General features: G+C 49.5%; 1 protein-coding gene across 6 annotated transcripts in view; it reads right to left on the bottom strand.

Moving 5' to 3' along the window:
- Positions 1 to 611: 611 nt before the first annotated feature.
- ARHGEF10 (Rho guanine nucleotide exchange factor 10) overlaps positions 612 to 18,715 on the bottom strand; it is a 130,592-nt gene continuing 112,488 nt past the window's right edge. For all 6 annotated transcript variants that reach the window (XM_046648440.1, XM_046648442.1, XM_046648443.1 and 3 more), the window contains 3 exons: positions 13,826 to 14,000; positions 4,953 to 5,075; positions 612 to 2,446 (listed from right to left, as the gene is read on the bottom strand). In XM_046648440.1, coding sequence (XP_046504396.1) covers positions 1,935 to 2,446; positions 4,953 to 5,075; positions 13,826 to 14,000 — 810 coding nt within the window. In that variant the 3' untranslated portion in view covers positions 612 to 1,934. The remainder of the gene's footprint in view (positions 2,447 to 4,952; positions 5,076 to 13,825; positions 14,001 to 18,715) is intronic.

Consider the following 18,715-nt stretch of genomic DNA (forward strand, 5'->3'; position numbering starts at 1 on the left):
AACTGGTATTGAAAGCTCTAAGATATGACTGGAGAGTAAACCATGTCAAGTGATATGTGGCATTCCAGTGAAGTTTTTCTAAATACACCATCCAGTTACATCGCAAATGGAAGCCTCACCTGGTACAGCTTTTGGTTTTTACTTATTTATGCCGTAAAAACTTGGCAGTTCTAAGTTGAGTTTTTTGAGATATTGATGAAGACCAAAAACCTTTTGAGTATCATGGTTTAAAGAAGAGGCATGCCTGTCTTATTTGGTCCATGAAAACACTGAGAAACATGCTTGTTTTAATCAGTGCAAATTGCACGGAGCTTGGTCCACTGCAGATACCTCTCTTTATGATCTATATTAAACTCTCTCACCTCACAGTGTCACACAAAGTAAAAACTAGCACGTACATGGGTCTCTGAAAGACTTTTAGCACCTACTACAAATTCAGAGCATTCTGTCCTGGTACATTGTGACTGGCTCTGGAATTCACGCATAAACCCTCAAACCAGCAGGTGGTGATGCCGAATTTGAAAGGGCCTGTCAGACCATCCCTTTACTGTCCAGAACGTAAACGCCCTTTGTGTGTTATGGGGGAAAAAAGGCAACTCGCAATATTGTATTTTTAAATAAAAAGACTTTATTTATGAAATAAGATAGCAGCTAACAGTTTAAGAGAGCGTGGGGAGTGATTACCTTCACAAGTGGACATATACGCACCTTGGAAAATATTTGGCTAAGTTTTAAAATTAGCATTTTAGTCATCTGTAAAGTGCTGAGAAATTTACTTCCAGGGAACACCTGCATTAGTTTTTTTTTAACCCTCCGTTAAGTAGAACACTGATAAATAAATGTATCGGGAGCATAAGGGAACTCATCAATTGCTCAGGCACCTCAATGTGTGGCTGGCTCTATGTGCACTTGCCGAAGGGACGTCAAAACGATGGGCTGTGTTGACCAGAGCGTCACCTGTCTTGGCCTGTGTCCCACCGCCAGCAATGGCACAGCCACACTGACTAGCACCACGAGTCGTTCAGAAGGCATATTCAAAAACAGACACAGCGTTGCAGGTCAACAGGTGCAAGAAAGACCATGAAATAATCAACTGAGACACTTCGCGTCCATTTCCTACAACACTAAACGTTCCTTTTCTAACGTGGATACTCACACTATTGAATAGAAGAAGGGAAGAATATTTTGGCGTGGACGCTCGAGCCTAGACATTGATGAGTAATGAGCATTTTGGTTCCAAGCAAACATTATTTGGGTAATGTTACAGATAATTTATTGACTAAAATATTAACTGTTAATTTTTAATAGAAAAATGCAATATAAAAATACTACTTTGTTAAAATATACAATACACCTATTATACCACTTTGGAAAACCCAGCTTACATCAGAAAGCTAGAAACACCCTCTGGACTGGTGCATGTTACCTGGCTTTCTTCATTGTTGCAAATTCTATTCTGGAATTAAAAGATATACAATATAAATAAAAGCAGTGAATCTGAATCATGTAGAATTATTTTAAAAATTGTTAATAAATTCCTACACTACTGAATATGCTGTATTTTCCCATAAGTTCTTAGTCTGCAAATGGTCTAAGTAACAGGAGAGGTCTGGAGCATTCCGTATTTATACATGCGGACTGCAGAGCTCACCCAGAATGTCTCTTCCCAGAGCTTACGAGGACTCAAACCCAGCGTTGATCTTCTGATCTTCTGCCGTCTTCACAAGTCTTTGTACTCAGTTCTGCTGCTGCAGGAGAAGCAACGAACTGGCAGGAAAATGCCGCCATCCTGATATTGCACTTTTCTTCCCCAAGGATGGTTTTTAATTTACCCTCAACCAGTGTAGACACGGCCTAAATCATTCTGGTGACCTGACTTGGCAGAAAAGTCATCCTTGACTTTGGATTCCGACGCCGGGAAGCGGGTGCTCAGCTCACACATTGAGCAGGGGGATCTGCCAGACCATGACAGAGGAGGCCAGCTCCTCCGGGCGCTGCTGCCTGGCCTTCCTGCTCACCCGACGGTGGCCCTGGCCGCCGCACGCCACCAGCACGGAGCTGGCTTTCGCCTTCCTGGCCCGCCGCCCTCTACTCGGCGAGATGTTGGGGTGCCGCAGGAGGTCGTAGATGATGCTCTCCTCGGACCTGGGTTCCAGGGAGCCGGAGCCCTGGGATGGCGTCAGGGACCCGGACGAGGATGAGAAATCACTTCTGTGGGTCATGGAGCCCAACGAACCCCCCAGCCAAATGGCGTCGGTGCTGCCCTGACTCAGGCCAGGCTCGGCCCCCTCGCTGGGGAGCGCGTCTTTCTGGTCTTCATCCTGGGGGTCCACGCCGGGGGGCGGGCTGTCCCTGGGCTTGTCCTTGTCTGTCTTGAGGGCAGCTGTGGCCACGACCAGGAACTTGACAGGCCCATTGTGTGCATGGTAGGACACCATGCCCCTTCCTGAAAGAGGAAAAGGTTCAGCACTGGCACTCCGGACAGTGTTACAGGGGGACCAACGAGCACGGTTCAGCCCACCCACCGCATCTCTCTCGTCCCAACAGTCAAATCCTGCAGTAACTCTAACACTTGATTGACAGGTAAGATAAAAACAGCTTCCAGATCATGTTCTCGTGGATTTTTAGTGAATTCCAAGAAAGCTTTCAAAATGACGGTCTAAAACACACTCTTGGGTTTTCACCTACAGGACCTTGGTTCTAATACTCGTGCTGTACTTTTAAAGGAATAAAATAGCTGTTTTCCTGATCTCTGCATAAACAACTTCTCACTTACTCTAAGGAAAAACATTTGATTTTCCTAAGTCTTGATTAGAAAAATTAAACTCCTGAAATGTGTGAGTTTTAGAAACAAGATGCCTAAACCAGCAGTAGCTTCCTGCCATTTTTCATTACAAAAGGTTCCGTGGTTTAGAATGAGTTAGTTCTATGGTTTTCATTACAATGGGGACTTTTCAGCTTAAAGATGATGTGAACTGAATCTTAAAATCGTCTTCTGACACAAGAGCACACGTCAGAAACTATCCATAGGTCCTTTCATGGAAACGCCAACCTCCTGGAACACCCCGACCCTACGTGTCAGGCGGGAACACGGTCCCCCATCTTCTAAGCGCCTCACGGGTGATGTGACATGGATACAGGAAGCATGTGTCCTTTCCAGGAAACCAGGCCCTGCCCCTCACCTGCGTCCCCCTGTGGCCAAAGCCGGAGGACACACACCCAGGGGAACTCGCACCCACGACGCAGGATGAACACTCGCAGAGGCAGTGCACGTAACGCAAGCACTGGGAACAACTCAAGACCCACCACAGACACACAGGTAACACAGGCTACACGGCAGTGGGTGCGAATGAGCCACAGCCCACGCACCCACAAGGACGCGCCTCAGAAACAAGGGTGCAGTTATCACAGGAATACATATGACATGAGACAGTTACAGGAAATGCAAAAGCTGCAAAATTAAAAGTGTGGTTTTTCAAGGTACAAATTGGCAAAACGAGAGAGAAGATGAATGGAATGATGATGTAAATCTCCCAAGAAGAGCTACGTTGGCTGCAGGGGAGGGCGCCTAGTGGCCCAACGTCCAAGTAACGTCCTCCTGCCCGAGCCAGTGCAGGTGGAGGTGGCTTCTTGTCAGTACCATTGAAACAGGACGCACTCACTCTACACAACTTCTTGTACGTAGAGATCACAATGAAAAGAGAAACTAAGAAGTGAATGAACAAAATTAGAATTCCTTAATCTTAACAGGTGGATCATGACAAAATATGCATTCATCTCGGGGCTGGCCCCGTGGCCGAGTGGTTAAGTTTGCGCGCTCTGCTGCAGGCGGCCCAGTGTTTCGTTGGTTCGAATCCTGGGCACGGACATGGCACTGCTCATCAGACCACGCTGAGGCAGCGTCCCACGTGCCACAACTAGAAGGACCCACAACGAAGAATATACAACTATTTACCGGGGGGATTTGGGGAGAAAAAGGAAAAAAATAAAATCTTTATTAAAAAAAATATATGAATTCATCTCAACCACAGGTGTAGCTCCGACTTGTCAAAGCTTGTTGAGGCAAGGAAGGGGGACTGAAGTCCCAGTGAAATACTCTAGTGTTGATAAGGAAGAAATTATAGAAATAGAATCTTTGCTAACATTTTGGTGAGCTTCCTACAAATTTTTTCCTCTGAAAATTTTTTTGTCTGCACAACTGATATTACATAATCAACATTTTAAAATTTAAGATCTTGGTTTTACTTAACTTACAGAATTAACATTTTTCTCTATCATTCAAAATGCTCCACCAACATCACTTTTACTGGCTGTGTTATATTCTTAAATGGCAATATGACCTTTTTCTTAAACATCTCCCTACTCCTAATTTTGAACATTTAGGTTGTTTCCTGTTTTGTGCTATTAAAATTTAAATGCTGTGACAAATATCTTTTTGCATCACGCCTTGTTCATAGATTTGGCTGCCTCCCAAGACAGATTCCTGAGTTGGAAATCCTGATTCCAGACACATGAGCATTTTCAGGCTTGTGGTCCATAATGCCAAATTGCTTTCCAAAAAGGCTTACGCCCATTTAAATCCCACCAACAAGGCAAAAAAGCAGCTGAGCCTTTTCAGATGCTGGGCTTCCTTCTTTGCAATATAAAAAGCATCCTTTTTCACTGAGCAAAACTGTATATGATGACAGAAACTAATAGGTGGCAATAAGGGTAATAAGAAAACCTTTTTTGGGCTAAGATTACCCCTGGATCACCAACATCATAAAGAGGAAAGCAAAAGTATGAATTGATGATTCAAATTAATGCACAGAGTCTTTATAGTACACTAAAAAAACCCCAACCCAAATGACTTAAATTGTTCAAGCAATTCCCAGGGTGAGGAAGCCCGACGCAGCCCCAGGTGACTCATGGGCTTACGGGGCACCAGCCGGCGTGTGGAGGTGTCTACTCACCGGTCACTTTGGGGATCCCCTGCAGCCGGGGGACGGGCAGGGCCACCACGACACCCAGGCTGGTGCCAACCATCAGCAAGCCATGGCAGACGAGCAGGCTGGTCACGGACAGCCGCTGGGGCCCTGGAGGGAGACAGAGAGGAGCCTGGTGTCTGCGGGGCCCATGTTGGGCAGGCACTCGGGGATTGTCCAGAAACACTACGGACATTGTGCCAGAGAGCCCACTGCGCCCACACCAACCCCTCCCGGGGCAGGAGGTGCCCACAGAGCTCCACACCTGCACACACACTGCGCTCACTTCAACTGGGCGAGAATGAAACGGACCCTGGGAAGCAGACTGTGCGGCCCCCACAGGGGACACACGCATGCTGACCTCGCATCTGCGCTCTGCAACACCCGGGCTGGCTCTTCCAGAGGCAAGTCGAGTTCCCCAGAATCGTCCATGTAAATCATTTCCTCCCAGTCAGTGCAGCAACGAGCCCTGAGGCACACACACGCGCACATGTCACACACGTCACACATCACACGCATGCATACATGTCACACGCACCCACATGCCAGACTGGTTCTGAGCGAGCACGCAGCCACCCTACCCATATATGACAGGTCCAACACAGGCAGGACGGACTTCAGGTGCAACCTGCACATGTCACATGGTGGGACATGCCGTGTGACTTCCCAAACGTTCTGCTGGGAAGGACAGTGTCTCGTGGACCCAGAGTGAGGAACAGTGGAAAACACTGACAGACAACACCAGTGTCAGAGGGAGCTCCTGTTGCCTTTGTTTTACAGCCAAGGCCCCGACGCCCAGAGCAAGTGAACATGTGCTCTGCGAGGTGACAAGGTCAGGAAGTGGGGATCAGAGACGGTCACAACCTGGCCCTGCTGTGAACACCTCCCGGAGTGAAGGGCGGTCCTGGACTCCTTCGTCAATCTACCGCTGCACTGACCCCACTGCAGCCTCACAGCCTCCAAGAGGAGACTGAAAGAACTCCTGCCGTTTCTCTGTTTAGCCCTGAAGCTGCTGAGCAGAGTTTAGTTTGCTCATGAGAAGCAGTGGTGAACACTAAAAAACCACTCGATCCTTCTTCTCTGTAGAAATAAAACTATTTTTCAATGTCTTTGCATTTGACCCGAAGTCCATCTTAGATAAAACGCACGAAAGGCAAACGATCTAATACTGGAGCCAGCGGTAGACTGACATGTCTGCAGAAGTCATTTTATGAATTATTTAGGCAATAGCCAAAAGAACCAAACGCAAAAAACAAACTACAAAAAACAAAGATTTGGTTTTATTTATATAGAGACTTATATTATTTCTAAAAAGGGAATAGTATTTATGTTGCCAGGAGTTCTGAATGCTTGCCCGTTTGAGTGACTTGAGTTGCAGAGACTCATGGAGCCACTTGTTAACCTACAACGCTCTCCTGCCAGCAGGCAAGATGACAAGGCGTCCTTTTCAAAAGCTAATGAGAAATGCTGAAATTCAGAAATTTAGCAATGTGATGCTCAGCACCGCTCACAACTATTACTACTGCCCAGCTCTTCACAAGGTCGTAGGCAGCACCTCGGGAGGTGAGCCCAGCATGCTGGGGAGCGTGAGAGTAAACGCGGCTGCATCTTCCCGGAGCCTCAGTCTTGCTCAGCGCTGAGTACTGCAAAGGTTAAACATGGCCATCTTACAAAAACCATCTGCATTCGAGCTTAGGATGAGAGCCGAGTCCATCCTCTCCAGCCCTCCTGGAAACCGCTGGTGGAAGCGTTGGCAAAGTGGCTGGGAGACAGCGACATCTGCAACTGGTTCACTGCCCTGGGCTTTCTGTTTTGCTTCCATAAAACTTCGCTTTCCCCCGCTACGCCTGACGTACAGGAGCGATAGACCGTTTTCTACTTAAAGCTTTCCATGTGAATAATTAACTCACAACATTGACAGAAATGGGCCAAACAGAACTGCAGCCCAGCAGGAATCTCATGACCACCGGGACGGACCCCACTCCCGGGAGCCAGAGACAGGCTGGGGGCCTTGCTCCCTGCAGCCGTTTTTCCTGAGCTGCTGGTCACGGAAGGAACATACAAACTGGGCCGTGGATTTGAATAAATTCCCTTTTTAAAATACAAAACTATTGGAAACAGTAAAAACAAACAGACTCTCAGGACTTCTCCCCAATAGTCCCCATCCTGGTTTCGGGGGCTTTGTGTAGAGGTGGGCTGGGGGAATGGTGGCATTGCATAATTCCACCGACACCCTCCTTTGAGTAGTCAGTCCTCGATATAAACGAAAAACATGTGTGCGAGTAAGTTAGATGTTTTTACGATCTATTTGAACATCCTGAAATATTCCGGTTTGGGGAACTGAGTTTCATCTTTCTCCAAAAAGAGGAATTTATGAGTTAAGTTTTCTTTTGTAGAGAATTTATAATTTTTAAAATATTGCTGTGGAGCCATTAAAGAAGCTTTTGAAATACTTTTAATTCTACAAACCACTTGTTTTTAAATGCAGCTGATGAGGAAACAGGATTTCAAAGAGCCCATCTCCACAAGAGGGTTATACCTTTATAATGCAGACAGCTCTTCCTAAAATATGATGTATAAGTATTTCCAACTGCTAATAAAAACATAAAAAAGAATTCACCTTCCAATCATGAAGGATAAAACTTCACTATTTATGTTCATTCAGAAACACATTTTGAATGCGATCTTTCATTCCTTACGGATTTTCCACCACTTTGCACGTGAATAGCATCTTGGAACATTCGACTATTCATCCTGTGCCAGCTTTCACATCTGTGTTCTGTTCTGTGTCCTAAGAACCCAGGAAACTTTCTATAGTCTGTGTAAAGAAACTCCTTCCTTCAGAAGCGGGTCTTTCTACAGAGAAAGCACAAAACAAGTCAAAGGCACAGAAGGAGCCCGGGGTGGCGCTGGGATGCGAGAAGGGAAGTCACAGGACGAGGAAGACCCTGCATGGCCACCAGAAGGACCAAGTGAAATGACCACAGGGCTTCCTGGAGGAGCTCCTGAAAGGACCAGCCCAGATCTGTTTTCATTATAAAGAAGGCGGAAGCAGGTGAAATCCAGATGTTCATTTTGCTTTCTAACCGGTTCGAAAGCTTTCAGAAACTGAGTGAGATAATACGTTCCAGGGAATGACGGTTTATTCGCTTTTGAAAATGGTCTCTGAGTCGTCATCTCTAATTTTACCTACGAATGTTTAACTGAAATAGTAACTAGGGAATGCGGTGATTTTCCATTTCAAGAGGCGCCGTGGACAGCGCTGCTGGAGAGCTGCCCGGATGTTACCTGCAGAGGCACCAACAGTGGCCCTCAAGGTGGGATGGCAGGGAGCTCCCTGGGGACGGCTCTGAGTTGGCCAAGCTTCAGGGGGCCATCCACTCACCTCACAGCCACGGGGGCGGTGGGTCGGGGGTGGAGGTAGAGGCTGACTTGGTGACAAAGGGTGCAAGTCCCACAGGGGGTTTTAAAATGAGTTGTAAACACGAAGAGGGGACTGCCCACACGTCAGCTGCTGTTTCGAGAACCCAGCAGCCTCGTTACACCAGGCACACAGAGAGAAACAAGAACCTCTAGTGAAGGAGTGCAGCCCGCGGGCTGGGGGCGCATCAAGGCGGCTGTCCAGCTTTATTCCAATGTGCACAATAAACACACAGGCAGAGGGAGTGAATCAGAGAAGCAAGCCTTCCACGTGGGGCAGGAAATGCTACAGCTGAGGTCCTTCTCTGCTCTCCCCAACAACAGAGCAAAGGAAGCACGCAGGCCCGAGCTGCTGGTTAATCCAGGATTAACTGCTGGTTAGTCAGCTGCTGGTTAATCCAGGACAGCACCGGGAGCCAAGAGGACTCGGAACCCCAGTGCTCAGTCTTGTTCCCTAATTCATAAATAATTTTGAATCTGATTTAACTTGCTGAATTCCCTTAGGATGTGGTCAGTGGTATTTAGAAAAGTTACCCTGATTTGTTTAAAAATGGAAATTCTGGACCCTTGAGTGGGTTACGTCGTCCCTGGAAGGTGATGTGTTCCCTCAGTGCGGACGAGGAAAGGCTAATTTGACACGAGGCTTCAGCACTCTTCCACTAAAAACCTTCTCCTCTGAATATTCCCGACGAGGCGGAAGCATCTGCATCACGATGGCACTCACTGTCTTGCCCGTGACGCAGACCAGACGAAGCTCCATCACTGCGATTACTGCAAACCCTACTCCATTATGGCTGAGAAGTCGACTGACGGCTCCAAAAGCTGTCTGCTGGTGTCGGAAGGTTTCATCATCAATTGTCCGACTGTATCGAGTGGATGCGGGTTAACTCACAGAGCTTGAGCTTAACAGTTTTCAGAACTGCATTCTAAGTAGAAGAAAAAGGACCCAGCTCCCTCTATGCAGAGTCCTACACTGCACGGTCTGAGACCTCAGAGGAAGCACACGGATTTTATCAAATTTTGTTAACTTACAAAAAAGGTGGGAGTTACAGTGTAATAATTTTTTTTTTCCAAATTTTGTTCCTTCTGGCTTTGGAAGTCTTTATCTCTAGAATCTACTGGAATTTTACATTCCTGAGAGAGTGCAAAAGGGTAATTTTATGATCATTGCCATACACACAGAACAAAACCCATGTGGGCAACCTCACAAACGCAGTTCTACAACTGAGGTTTCATACACGTGTGAGCACAGGGCACGTGCAGGACCCGTGGACAGAGGGATCCAGAGAAGGACCGGAGCCCGACGCCTCCACTTCAGTGTGCTCACGAATAAGCGTGCAAACACGCATTCATGGAAACGTTTAAATGTGAAACGGAATAAAACAGTGACGCTTATGCTCATGGAACACTGGCCTCGGGTAAGACCATCTGCAAAGGGACAATGGAGGAAATGACAGAATCGCAAAACGCAATCAAAGCCAGACCAGCTATGGTTAACCTTCCTGAGGATCGTACTCAAGGACCCCCGTCGGAGGCGCAACGAAGGGCGGCTGATTCCCAGTGTAACTGAGCTCTGCTCTAGCTCACCCGCCCATGGTGGAAGCAAAGCTTGGAAGGAGAATATGAGATGCAGATAAGGTGTAAAATGCCCCCAAAATACCAGCAAACTCAAAGGTGCTGCAAATACAATACAGAAACATGGAGAACAGGCCAACCGAAGGCACTCCGCTCCGCTCTGGGCTGGGTGCACGCCGAGCTTTCACACAGCTCTGGAAAAGAGACCCAACTCTTGGCACAGAAATAAATGAAGACCGGGGACCGAGGAGAGAGGCCAAGGGCACGTGCGCAGCAACAGATGGCAGCCCCAGGGTGGACGCGGACGTCAGCCTCGCACATCTGATTGCACAGTCTCCTGGGTTTGCAGAGAGGCTGGATGGACCATAATCAAAGGAAGGCTACGTGAATGGAACAAAACAAGGGAGTCAGCACCTGGATGGCATAAAACAGTCATGAAAACTGTCTTGAAAAATGAAGGAAATGCCACCCCAGCATGCTTTTTTCTTTTTGTTTTTGAGGAAGATTAGCCCTGAGCTAACATCCACTGCCAATCCTCTTTTTTTTTTTGCTGAGGAAGATTGGCCCTGAGCTAACATCGGTGCCCATCTTCCTCTACTTTATATGTGGGACTCCTCCACAGCATGGCTTGGTAAGTGGTGGGTAGGTCCACACCCAGGATCCGAATCAATGAACCCCAGGCTGCTGAAGTGGAGCATGCGAACTTAACCGCTGTACCACCAGGCCGGCCCCCCAGCATGGATTTTTAAAAGCAACATGGAGGGGAGGAGGTGAGGGCCAGCAGGGCTGACGGGGCCAGGGGCTGGGGCGGAGCAGATCCTACAAAGGTCCCGGTCCCCTGGCACTTCTGTGGCCAGCCTGTCAGAGTTCCAGGACCTGGCAACCTTGGGGAAGGAGGGTGGCGACAGCAGCCAGCCCCAGGGCCAGTGAGGCCAGAGGGCAGCTGAGTCAGGACTCAGAGGGCTGGGAGGGCAGCTGAATCGCAGCCCTCACAGCACCCTCCCTCCTGAACGGACTTTGAGCACACGGCCACTTGCTGGCAGAATGAATGCGTGTTTTGGCAATTTATGAATTTCAATTAGTTTCATCTCAACAGTGACAGCAGATCGCAACCGCAAACATCTGTTCCACCAGCATGTGCACAGAAGAAAGCATGGCCCTGAGTCCCCGACAGAGTGTAGGTGTGCTGTCAGAGGGAGGCTGACGCCACTGCGCTGCCTAAATATAACCAGTGTTTTACGTAAGTCTGCATTTCCCCTGCCAGACAAAACGGCTGTGATACTTAAAAGGTGACTGGTGCAGGGTTAGCCCACACATTCCGTCTCCTCCACGTGCACGCAGCTGCACACGCACACTCAGCAACCAGGAGGATGGACGCGTTACTCGCTTGATCGCAGCCAACCCTCCCCAGCGTATACGGACACCAAAATGCCATGCTGTACACCTCAAATCATACCATTCTACACGTCAAAGATACCGCAAGAAAAGTGCTAAAAAAAACAGCTGTCACTCACCCACCAGGCCCCCAACACACTCCCTCCCCGGGGGGTGGAGGCCCGGGCTGCCCTCCCTCCCTTCCCATCCTCCCCTCATCTCCCCACCCACTCACCCCCTCCCAGGACCATGTTCTTCCTCCTGTCAAAGGTCAGCCTTTCTAAGCCTTTCTCGCCTTTGTAGAATGTGACCCTAAATTATTCTACGTTTCTCAGTGCATCACGAATGGTGATCTTTCCTCTCGCACCTTCGACTGAAGCTACAGACTCTTCAACGTTGTTGTCAACCAACCAACAACCAAAAGAAGAGCCTCCATCACAGGCAGCTTGATTGGCATCTCCAATCTTGCTCACCCTTTGACCTATGAGCTTATTGAGAGTGACGTCTAACTTCAGTCCCTCTATGTCCCCGGTTCCCTTGAGTGGGGCTCCCCTCTCCTCTTCCTCCCTCCCTCCCACACATGCACGCACACACACGTGCACACACATGCATGCACATGAACACACACAGCACCAAGACCACATCCTTGGCCCATCACCATGGTGTTTTGCTGAATCTGGTACCAGTGCTTCCTGCAGCTCCCTCGCCTCTGTGCTCTCCTCTCCTTCCCAGCCCACCTGGGAACTTAGGAACCCCACACAGTGTGCCCCCTCCCAGCCGGCTCCCCTAGAGTCCTCTCCCCTCTGAGCCCATTCTCACAGTCTGCATTCCCAGGAGCAGAGGGGCACCAGATTCTTGTGTTTGACATTTTCTCCCCATAAACCTCTCCCACCCTGTTCCCCGTCCCTCCTCACACCCGACTAGGGTGTGTCCCGAACTGCGTCCCCTTTCCCGACTCCTCGTCCACGTGCCAGACGGCCTTCCCAATTTCCACCGGGCTTCTCTGCTCAGTGGCACCAAATGAAACATATCACTTTCTCCTAAAACCAGCTTCTCGTGCCCCACATTTGTGGGTGACTATGCCATCTCCCAGTACCCAGGTCCTGAATCTCAGCGTTTTCCGGCCCTTCCTCTCCCTAACCCACCAGTCACCAGTGCATGGTGACTCCCAGGGAGCCTCTCGTGCCTTCTCGCCAGCGCTGGCCAGGGCACGTCCTCTGACTGCAGGAGGGCCACCGCCCCTCCTCCCATTCTCTCTCCACATGCTGCCGCCAGGATGCTCTTCCCCAAACCCAACTGGGACGGACTCTCCCCGTTCCAAACCCTGATTCTCGTCAGCATCCCGGCACGCCGGCCACTCACAGCCCGGTCGCCTCAGCTTTCTGGCCTCTTCTTCCACTCGTCCCTCATGTTCATACATGCAAGCCACACGCTTAGATACATGACACACACCTACACATACAGTTACTTGTGTGTATACATCAGCTACATGTCCACACATTCCGTCTACATGCTTATACAGACCAACTCCATGTTTACACATACTACCTACATGCTCACACACACCAGCTACCTGTTTATACACACAGGCACATGTATACACCTAGCTACATGCTTACACACACCAGATACATGTTTACCCATGCTACCTACATGCTCACACACCAGCTACCTGTTTATACACAATACGCACATGTATATACCTAGCTACATGCTTACACACACCAGACACGTGTTTACATGTGCTACCTACATGCTCACACACCAGCTACCTGTTTATACACAACAGGCACACGTATACACCTAGAAACATGCTTAAAACACATCAGATACATGTTTACATGCACTACCTACATGCTCATACAGATTAGCTGCATGTTATACATGCTAGCTTCACGTTTATACACACAAGCTACAAACATACATATTGGCTACATGCACATACATAGTAGCCACATGACTAAACACTGACTATCTGTGTATACACAGTAGCGACATGCTCATATGTACTAGGTGCCTGCTTACACATACTGGCTACATGCCCATATGTACACTAGCTACATGCTTATACATACCAGCCACATGCATACACATGTTAGCTACCTACATACACACACCAGCCACCTGCTGTCCTGCCCCCCTGCTCCGTTTGTTTCCTCTTGGAACAGCCATCCGGCTCTGATCGGTGGAATCCCACCCTAGATGCTTCTTCTCGGCTCCCCCGAGAGCCCTCCCCCCAGGGAATGTTTCCTCTGTTCCTCCACTTTAGGGCCTTGCCCCTGCCCCCCACGTCTAGCCTTTTCAGGTTAACAATGAGAAATCACCTATGATCAACGGTGACTCTTAACTCAGTTCTGTGCTAACGCACCGTCACTTGACACTGCACCCTTGCTGGAAGGAACCACGCACACGTGAAATCGTGACACGGGCTGAGCCTGCACCCCGCCCCCCACCGCCTCTGCCTTCGGGGCCCTCCCGTCCAGATCCCGTACCTGGCAGCATGTGGTGGACCGGGGTGGCGATGTTGATGTCCTGGAGATGTTTGAGGGTTTCCGTGTGGAAGAGGCGGAGTGTGGACCCGGACGTAAAGGCGATCCAAATCCCCACGCCGGCGACGGCCATGTGAGAGACCACCATGCCTTCCTCCTGGTGGGCCTCGAGCTGGTTCTGGGGGAAGCAAGGAGAAGGGGGGAGGGCAGCGGGGCATGCACGCACAGCTACAGCGCCGAGTCAGAGTCCGCAGAAACTGGCCCTGTGAACTGCGTGCGACGTCCTGGTTGTGCACCTGTCCTGGCCACGACATCTCCACCTGCAGCCCTGGAGTTACTCACTGTGCACCCTCGAGGACCCCCAGCAAGGAGACCGTCACTCCCAAACCAGACACCTTGTATAGGTGGGAAACACCCTAGCAATCAAATCGCTCATTGTTTTTATTTTCCCCGAGCAGATGAGAGTGCTTTCTGAAACTTCACGGTACTTTCCAGTTGCCACGGCGTCCTCGGGGGCTGAGAAAGCTGCAAACAGCAGCCCTTGGAGGCCTGCTGGAGGGCCTGACCCCACCAAGGAGGGCTGGAACTAAAGGGCGGTGTCCCAACGTGAGAACAGGCCCCTAGCAGGTTGGAAAATGGGAGGAAAACAGGAGTGGGCAGAGGGAACGCCCAGGAATGCAGAGCCGCGATTGCCAACTGAGGCTCCCTGGGCCCCGGTGTGGGCCCCCCAGTCTCCTCTCCAGACGCCTGAGCAGGAGTGACGCCCCAGCCTGCCTGTGGCAAGTCCCGCAGAGGCAGCCTCCCCCGCTGCTCTCGGCGCTCTTGGGTTCCCCGAGAGCCTGGGATGCACCCACTCCTGGCCAGGTCCCTGATGGCCACGGCCGCTCCTCCATTAGAGCGGGTCCTTCCTGAGCTTCCAGGCCCCACATCTCCATCCTGGCAACCCCGCACTTCAGGGACCACGAGAGGGAACTTCTGCAACTTGGCCCCGGCCTGGACGCCGACATGGGGCAGCTGGTTCACCGCCTACCAGGGACTGGAGGAGAGGTGGGGTGGGGTAAGCATGGAGAGACGAGGAATCTGCGTTCTCAAGAAGTCCTCCAAGTGCAGAGCAGCCCACAGTCCTGCCAACTCTCCAAATTGAAATAACGTAACGACCCACAGGAAAACCAACGGGCTTACATCTCTGTCCTCGGGGCTGTTCCGGAATGTCTGCAAACAGGGGAGAGGCTATTTGTGACCCACCACACTCTGAGGAGGGTGGCGACCCATCCTTGTATGCCCACCCCGCATGCAAAGGGTCGGCGGAGTTAAATCCTTCACGTTACACCCACACACCTTGCACCTAATGAGCCAAACTGATGGCAAACACATGCATTTTGATTCTAGTCGGACAGACGATTCCACCACACCTTGCTTCAGCTGAAGACTGCACTGGGACACGTGGCCTCCTGGGCCTGCTCACGGGCTGGGGTGCCGGGGGGAGCAGCGGCATGGGAGGTGGCCTGAAGCTGAGCACCCCAGGCCAGCACGGAGATTCCAGAGGCGGCTCACACATGGCCCGCCTGTGCGGCTGAGGCGCGACACCTTACGCGTGGAGCCGACTCCGCACCTGTCTCTGTGCCCCGGAGCCCATGGTTCCCTCCCGAGGGCCTGCACTCCTCAATGGAGGGCACGGGCACCTTGGGCTGAGGGCAGGCTCCAGAGGAAAGATCAGGATCCTGCTCTCTGGGGCCGGCTCTGGCTGCACTGGAGGGACACCTCCCTCTGGCCAGGAACTGGGAGCCGCCGTTTCTCCAAGGACCGTCCCATTCTGACATGCCTGTGCGACACTTGCCACAGGAACGCCTCTTACCACATGCATGAGATTCCCACCTCCAAAGCTGCACCAACCATCACAGGTTTAACTCACGCCTCTGTCATGACAATGAGCCACTGTCCGTGGCGGTGGATGCGAGTCCTGGGCTCAGTTCTGAGGCTCAGCTGCCCCCAGAACTCGAGTCCCAACGCACCAGGAGCAGAAGCACGTTTAGGAGTGAAGGTTTAACAGGGGTCCGCACTCTCGACCCACAGGCCGGGCAGCGTAGGAGGGGTACGTGCCCAGGAGCTGGGCAGTCTAGGGTGGGGTTCCAGATCATTCTGGCTCCTGTCTATTTGTGATGCCCCTGTCCGCCCTTTTCCTCAGGCCCCCGCTGGCCTCTGCCCCACTCTGACCCTGCTCCTGCTTCACAGAGATGCCCGCACACATCCGCGCCTTGGCGCTCCCTTCCACCTGTGCCTTCTCACACCCGGGGCGGCCGTCTCCTCCTCCCGTGTCTGGGTAACTCCCTCCCCAACACGACCAGGCCCTCCTGCTTGGGGCCCTTTCTCTGCTGGCTTCTTTCATTCGGCCCCAAAACAGGTGCTAGTCTCACTCACCTCAAATGACAAAGAAAAAGAATGAAGGGAAAAGGAAAGAAAGCAAAGCCTTTGAATGAATTCCTTTTCGCCGTGTCCTCGCTCTCTCCTTCCCGTCACGGTCAGGGGTCTGCTAACGGCTGCCCGTGGGTGCTGTCCTCCCCTCCCTTTCCCACCGTCTCATCAACTTCAGGCTACACGGACCCCACAGCCTCACCCGCTAAGGCCCCAGAGATCTCCCAAACTTCCACATCCAACAGACATTTCCTTTCTCAAAAAATCGAGATATAATCCACACGCCATCAAATTCAGCATTTTAAAGTATGTAACTCAGTGGTCTATTAGTATATTCACGTAATTGTGCAAGCATCACCACTAATTCCAGAACATTCCAATACCAATTAACAGTCACCCCTGATTCTCCCCTCCTCCCATCTCCTAGCAAACACTAATGTACCTTCTGTCTATGGATTTTCCTATTCTGGACATTTCATATAAAAGGGATCATACAACATGTGGCCATTTGTGTCTGGCTTCTTTCACTAAGCGTGAAGTTTTCGAGGTTCATCCATGTTGTAGCATGGGGCGATACTTCATTCCTTTTCCTGACAGAATAATGTTCCAAGTATGGAGGGACCATGTCTTGTTTATCTGTGCATCAGTTGATGGACACGGTTTATTTCCATCTTTGAGTATTATGAATAACGCTGCTATGAACATTCATGTACAAATTTTTGTGGGAACACATATATTCGGTTCTCTTGAGTAGACGCCTATGACTGGAAATGCTGGGTCGTATGGTAGGTCCATGTTTTACTTTTTGAGGAACCAACAAACTGTTTCCAACGTGTCGGTCACATTTTACATTCCCACCAGCAATATACCAGGCTTCCGATTTCTCCACATCCTCTCCAGTACTTGTTAAAGTCTATTTTTTTAATTACAGTTATCCTAGTGGGTGTGAAGTGGTATCTCACTGTCGCTCTGATGTGCACTTCCCTGGTGACTGATGATGTTGAAAATTTTTCATGTGTGTATCAGCCAATTCTGCATCTTCTTTGCAGAAATGTTTATCCAGGCAGAACCACTGCCAGTCTTCCCCTTTGCTGTGGAAGACTGGCCCTGAGCTAACATCCGTGCCCATCTTCCTCTATTTTATGTGGGATGCTGCCACAGCATGGCTTGATGAGTGGTGCTAGGTCCACACCCAGAATTTGAACCTGTGAACCCCAGGCTGCCGAAGCAGAGCGCACGAACTTAACCACTACACCACCGGGCCAGCCTGACTTCATTCCTTTCTGTGTGGACATCCAGTTGTCCCAGGACCGTTTGCTGAAAAGACGATTCTTCTTCACTCAACTGTTATGGCCCCTCGTTGAAGATCAGGTGACCGCAGCCACACGGCTTCTGTCTGGACTCAGTTCTGTCCCACACTGGTCCGTGTGTCTACCCTTGCCCAGCACCTCCCTGGCTTGGTTTCTGCAGCTGTGCAGTAAAATTTGAAATGGAAAAGTGTGGACTTGGTTCTTTTTCAAGATTGTCTTGGTGGTGGTGAGTCCCTTGCATTTCCATACGAATTTCAGTACCTGCTTGTCAGGTTTTGTTAAAAAAAAAAAAAAAAGACAGTTGAGACTTTGATAGAGGTAGTGCTGACTCTACAGATCAATTTGGGGACAACTTCCACATTAAAAACATCATGTCTTCCAATCCACACACGTGGGATGCGTTTCTACTTATTTAGATGTTCCTTAACTTCTTCCAACGTTTTGTAGTTTTCAGTGTACAAATATTGCAGTTCTTTTGTTGAATTTATTTCTAAGATTTTATTCTTTTTGATGTCACTGTAAACGGTGTTCACCTCACTTTCAGATTGTTCGCTGCTAGTGTACAGAAATTAAATTGATTTTTGTATATTGATCTTGTCTCCTGTGACCCTGCTGTGACCTTGTTTTAGTTCTAATAATTTTGTTTTGGATTCCTTAGGATTTTCTTCATACAAGACCATGTCATATGCAAAAGAGAGAATTTTACTTCTTTCTTTCAATCTGGATTCCCCTCTTTCCTCCTTTTTTTCTTGCCTAATTGTTCTGAATTTTAATATGCCATTGAATTTGATTTGCTGGTATTTTGTTGAAGATTTTTGTTATCAATATGCACATGGGTATTGGTCTGTACCTGCTTATTCTTATACTATCTTTGGCTTTGCTATCAAGTTAACGCTGACATTACAGAAGGAGTTAGGGAGGTGTTCCCTCTTTAATTTTCTGGACGAGTTTGAGAATAACTGCTGTTTATTCTCTTTAAATCTTTGGTAGGACTCCCCAGCAAAGCCATCTGGTCCTGTTCTCTTTGTTGGGAGATTTTTGATGACTGATTCAAACTCCTTATCCGTTATTGGTGTGTTTATATTTTCTATTTCGTCCTGATTCAGTCTTGCTAAGTTGTGTGTTTCTAGGAATTTATCCACTTCTTCCAGGTTGTCCAGTTTTTTGGTGT

Source organism: Equus quagga, chromosome 22 (genome assembly GCF_021613505.1).
Source record: "Equus quagga isolate Etosha38 chromosome 22, UCLA_HA_Equagga_1.0, whole genome shotgun sequence".
In the NCBI taxonomy this organism is placed as follows: domain Eukaryota; kingdom Metazoa; phylum Chordata; class Mammalia; order Perissodactyla; family Equidae; genus Equus; species Equus quagga.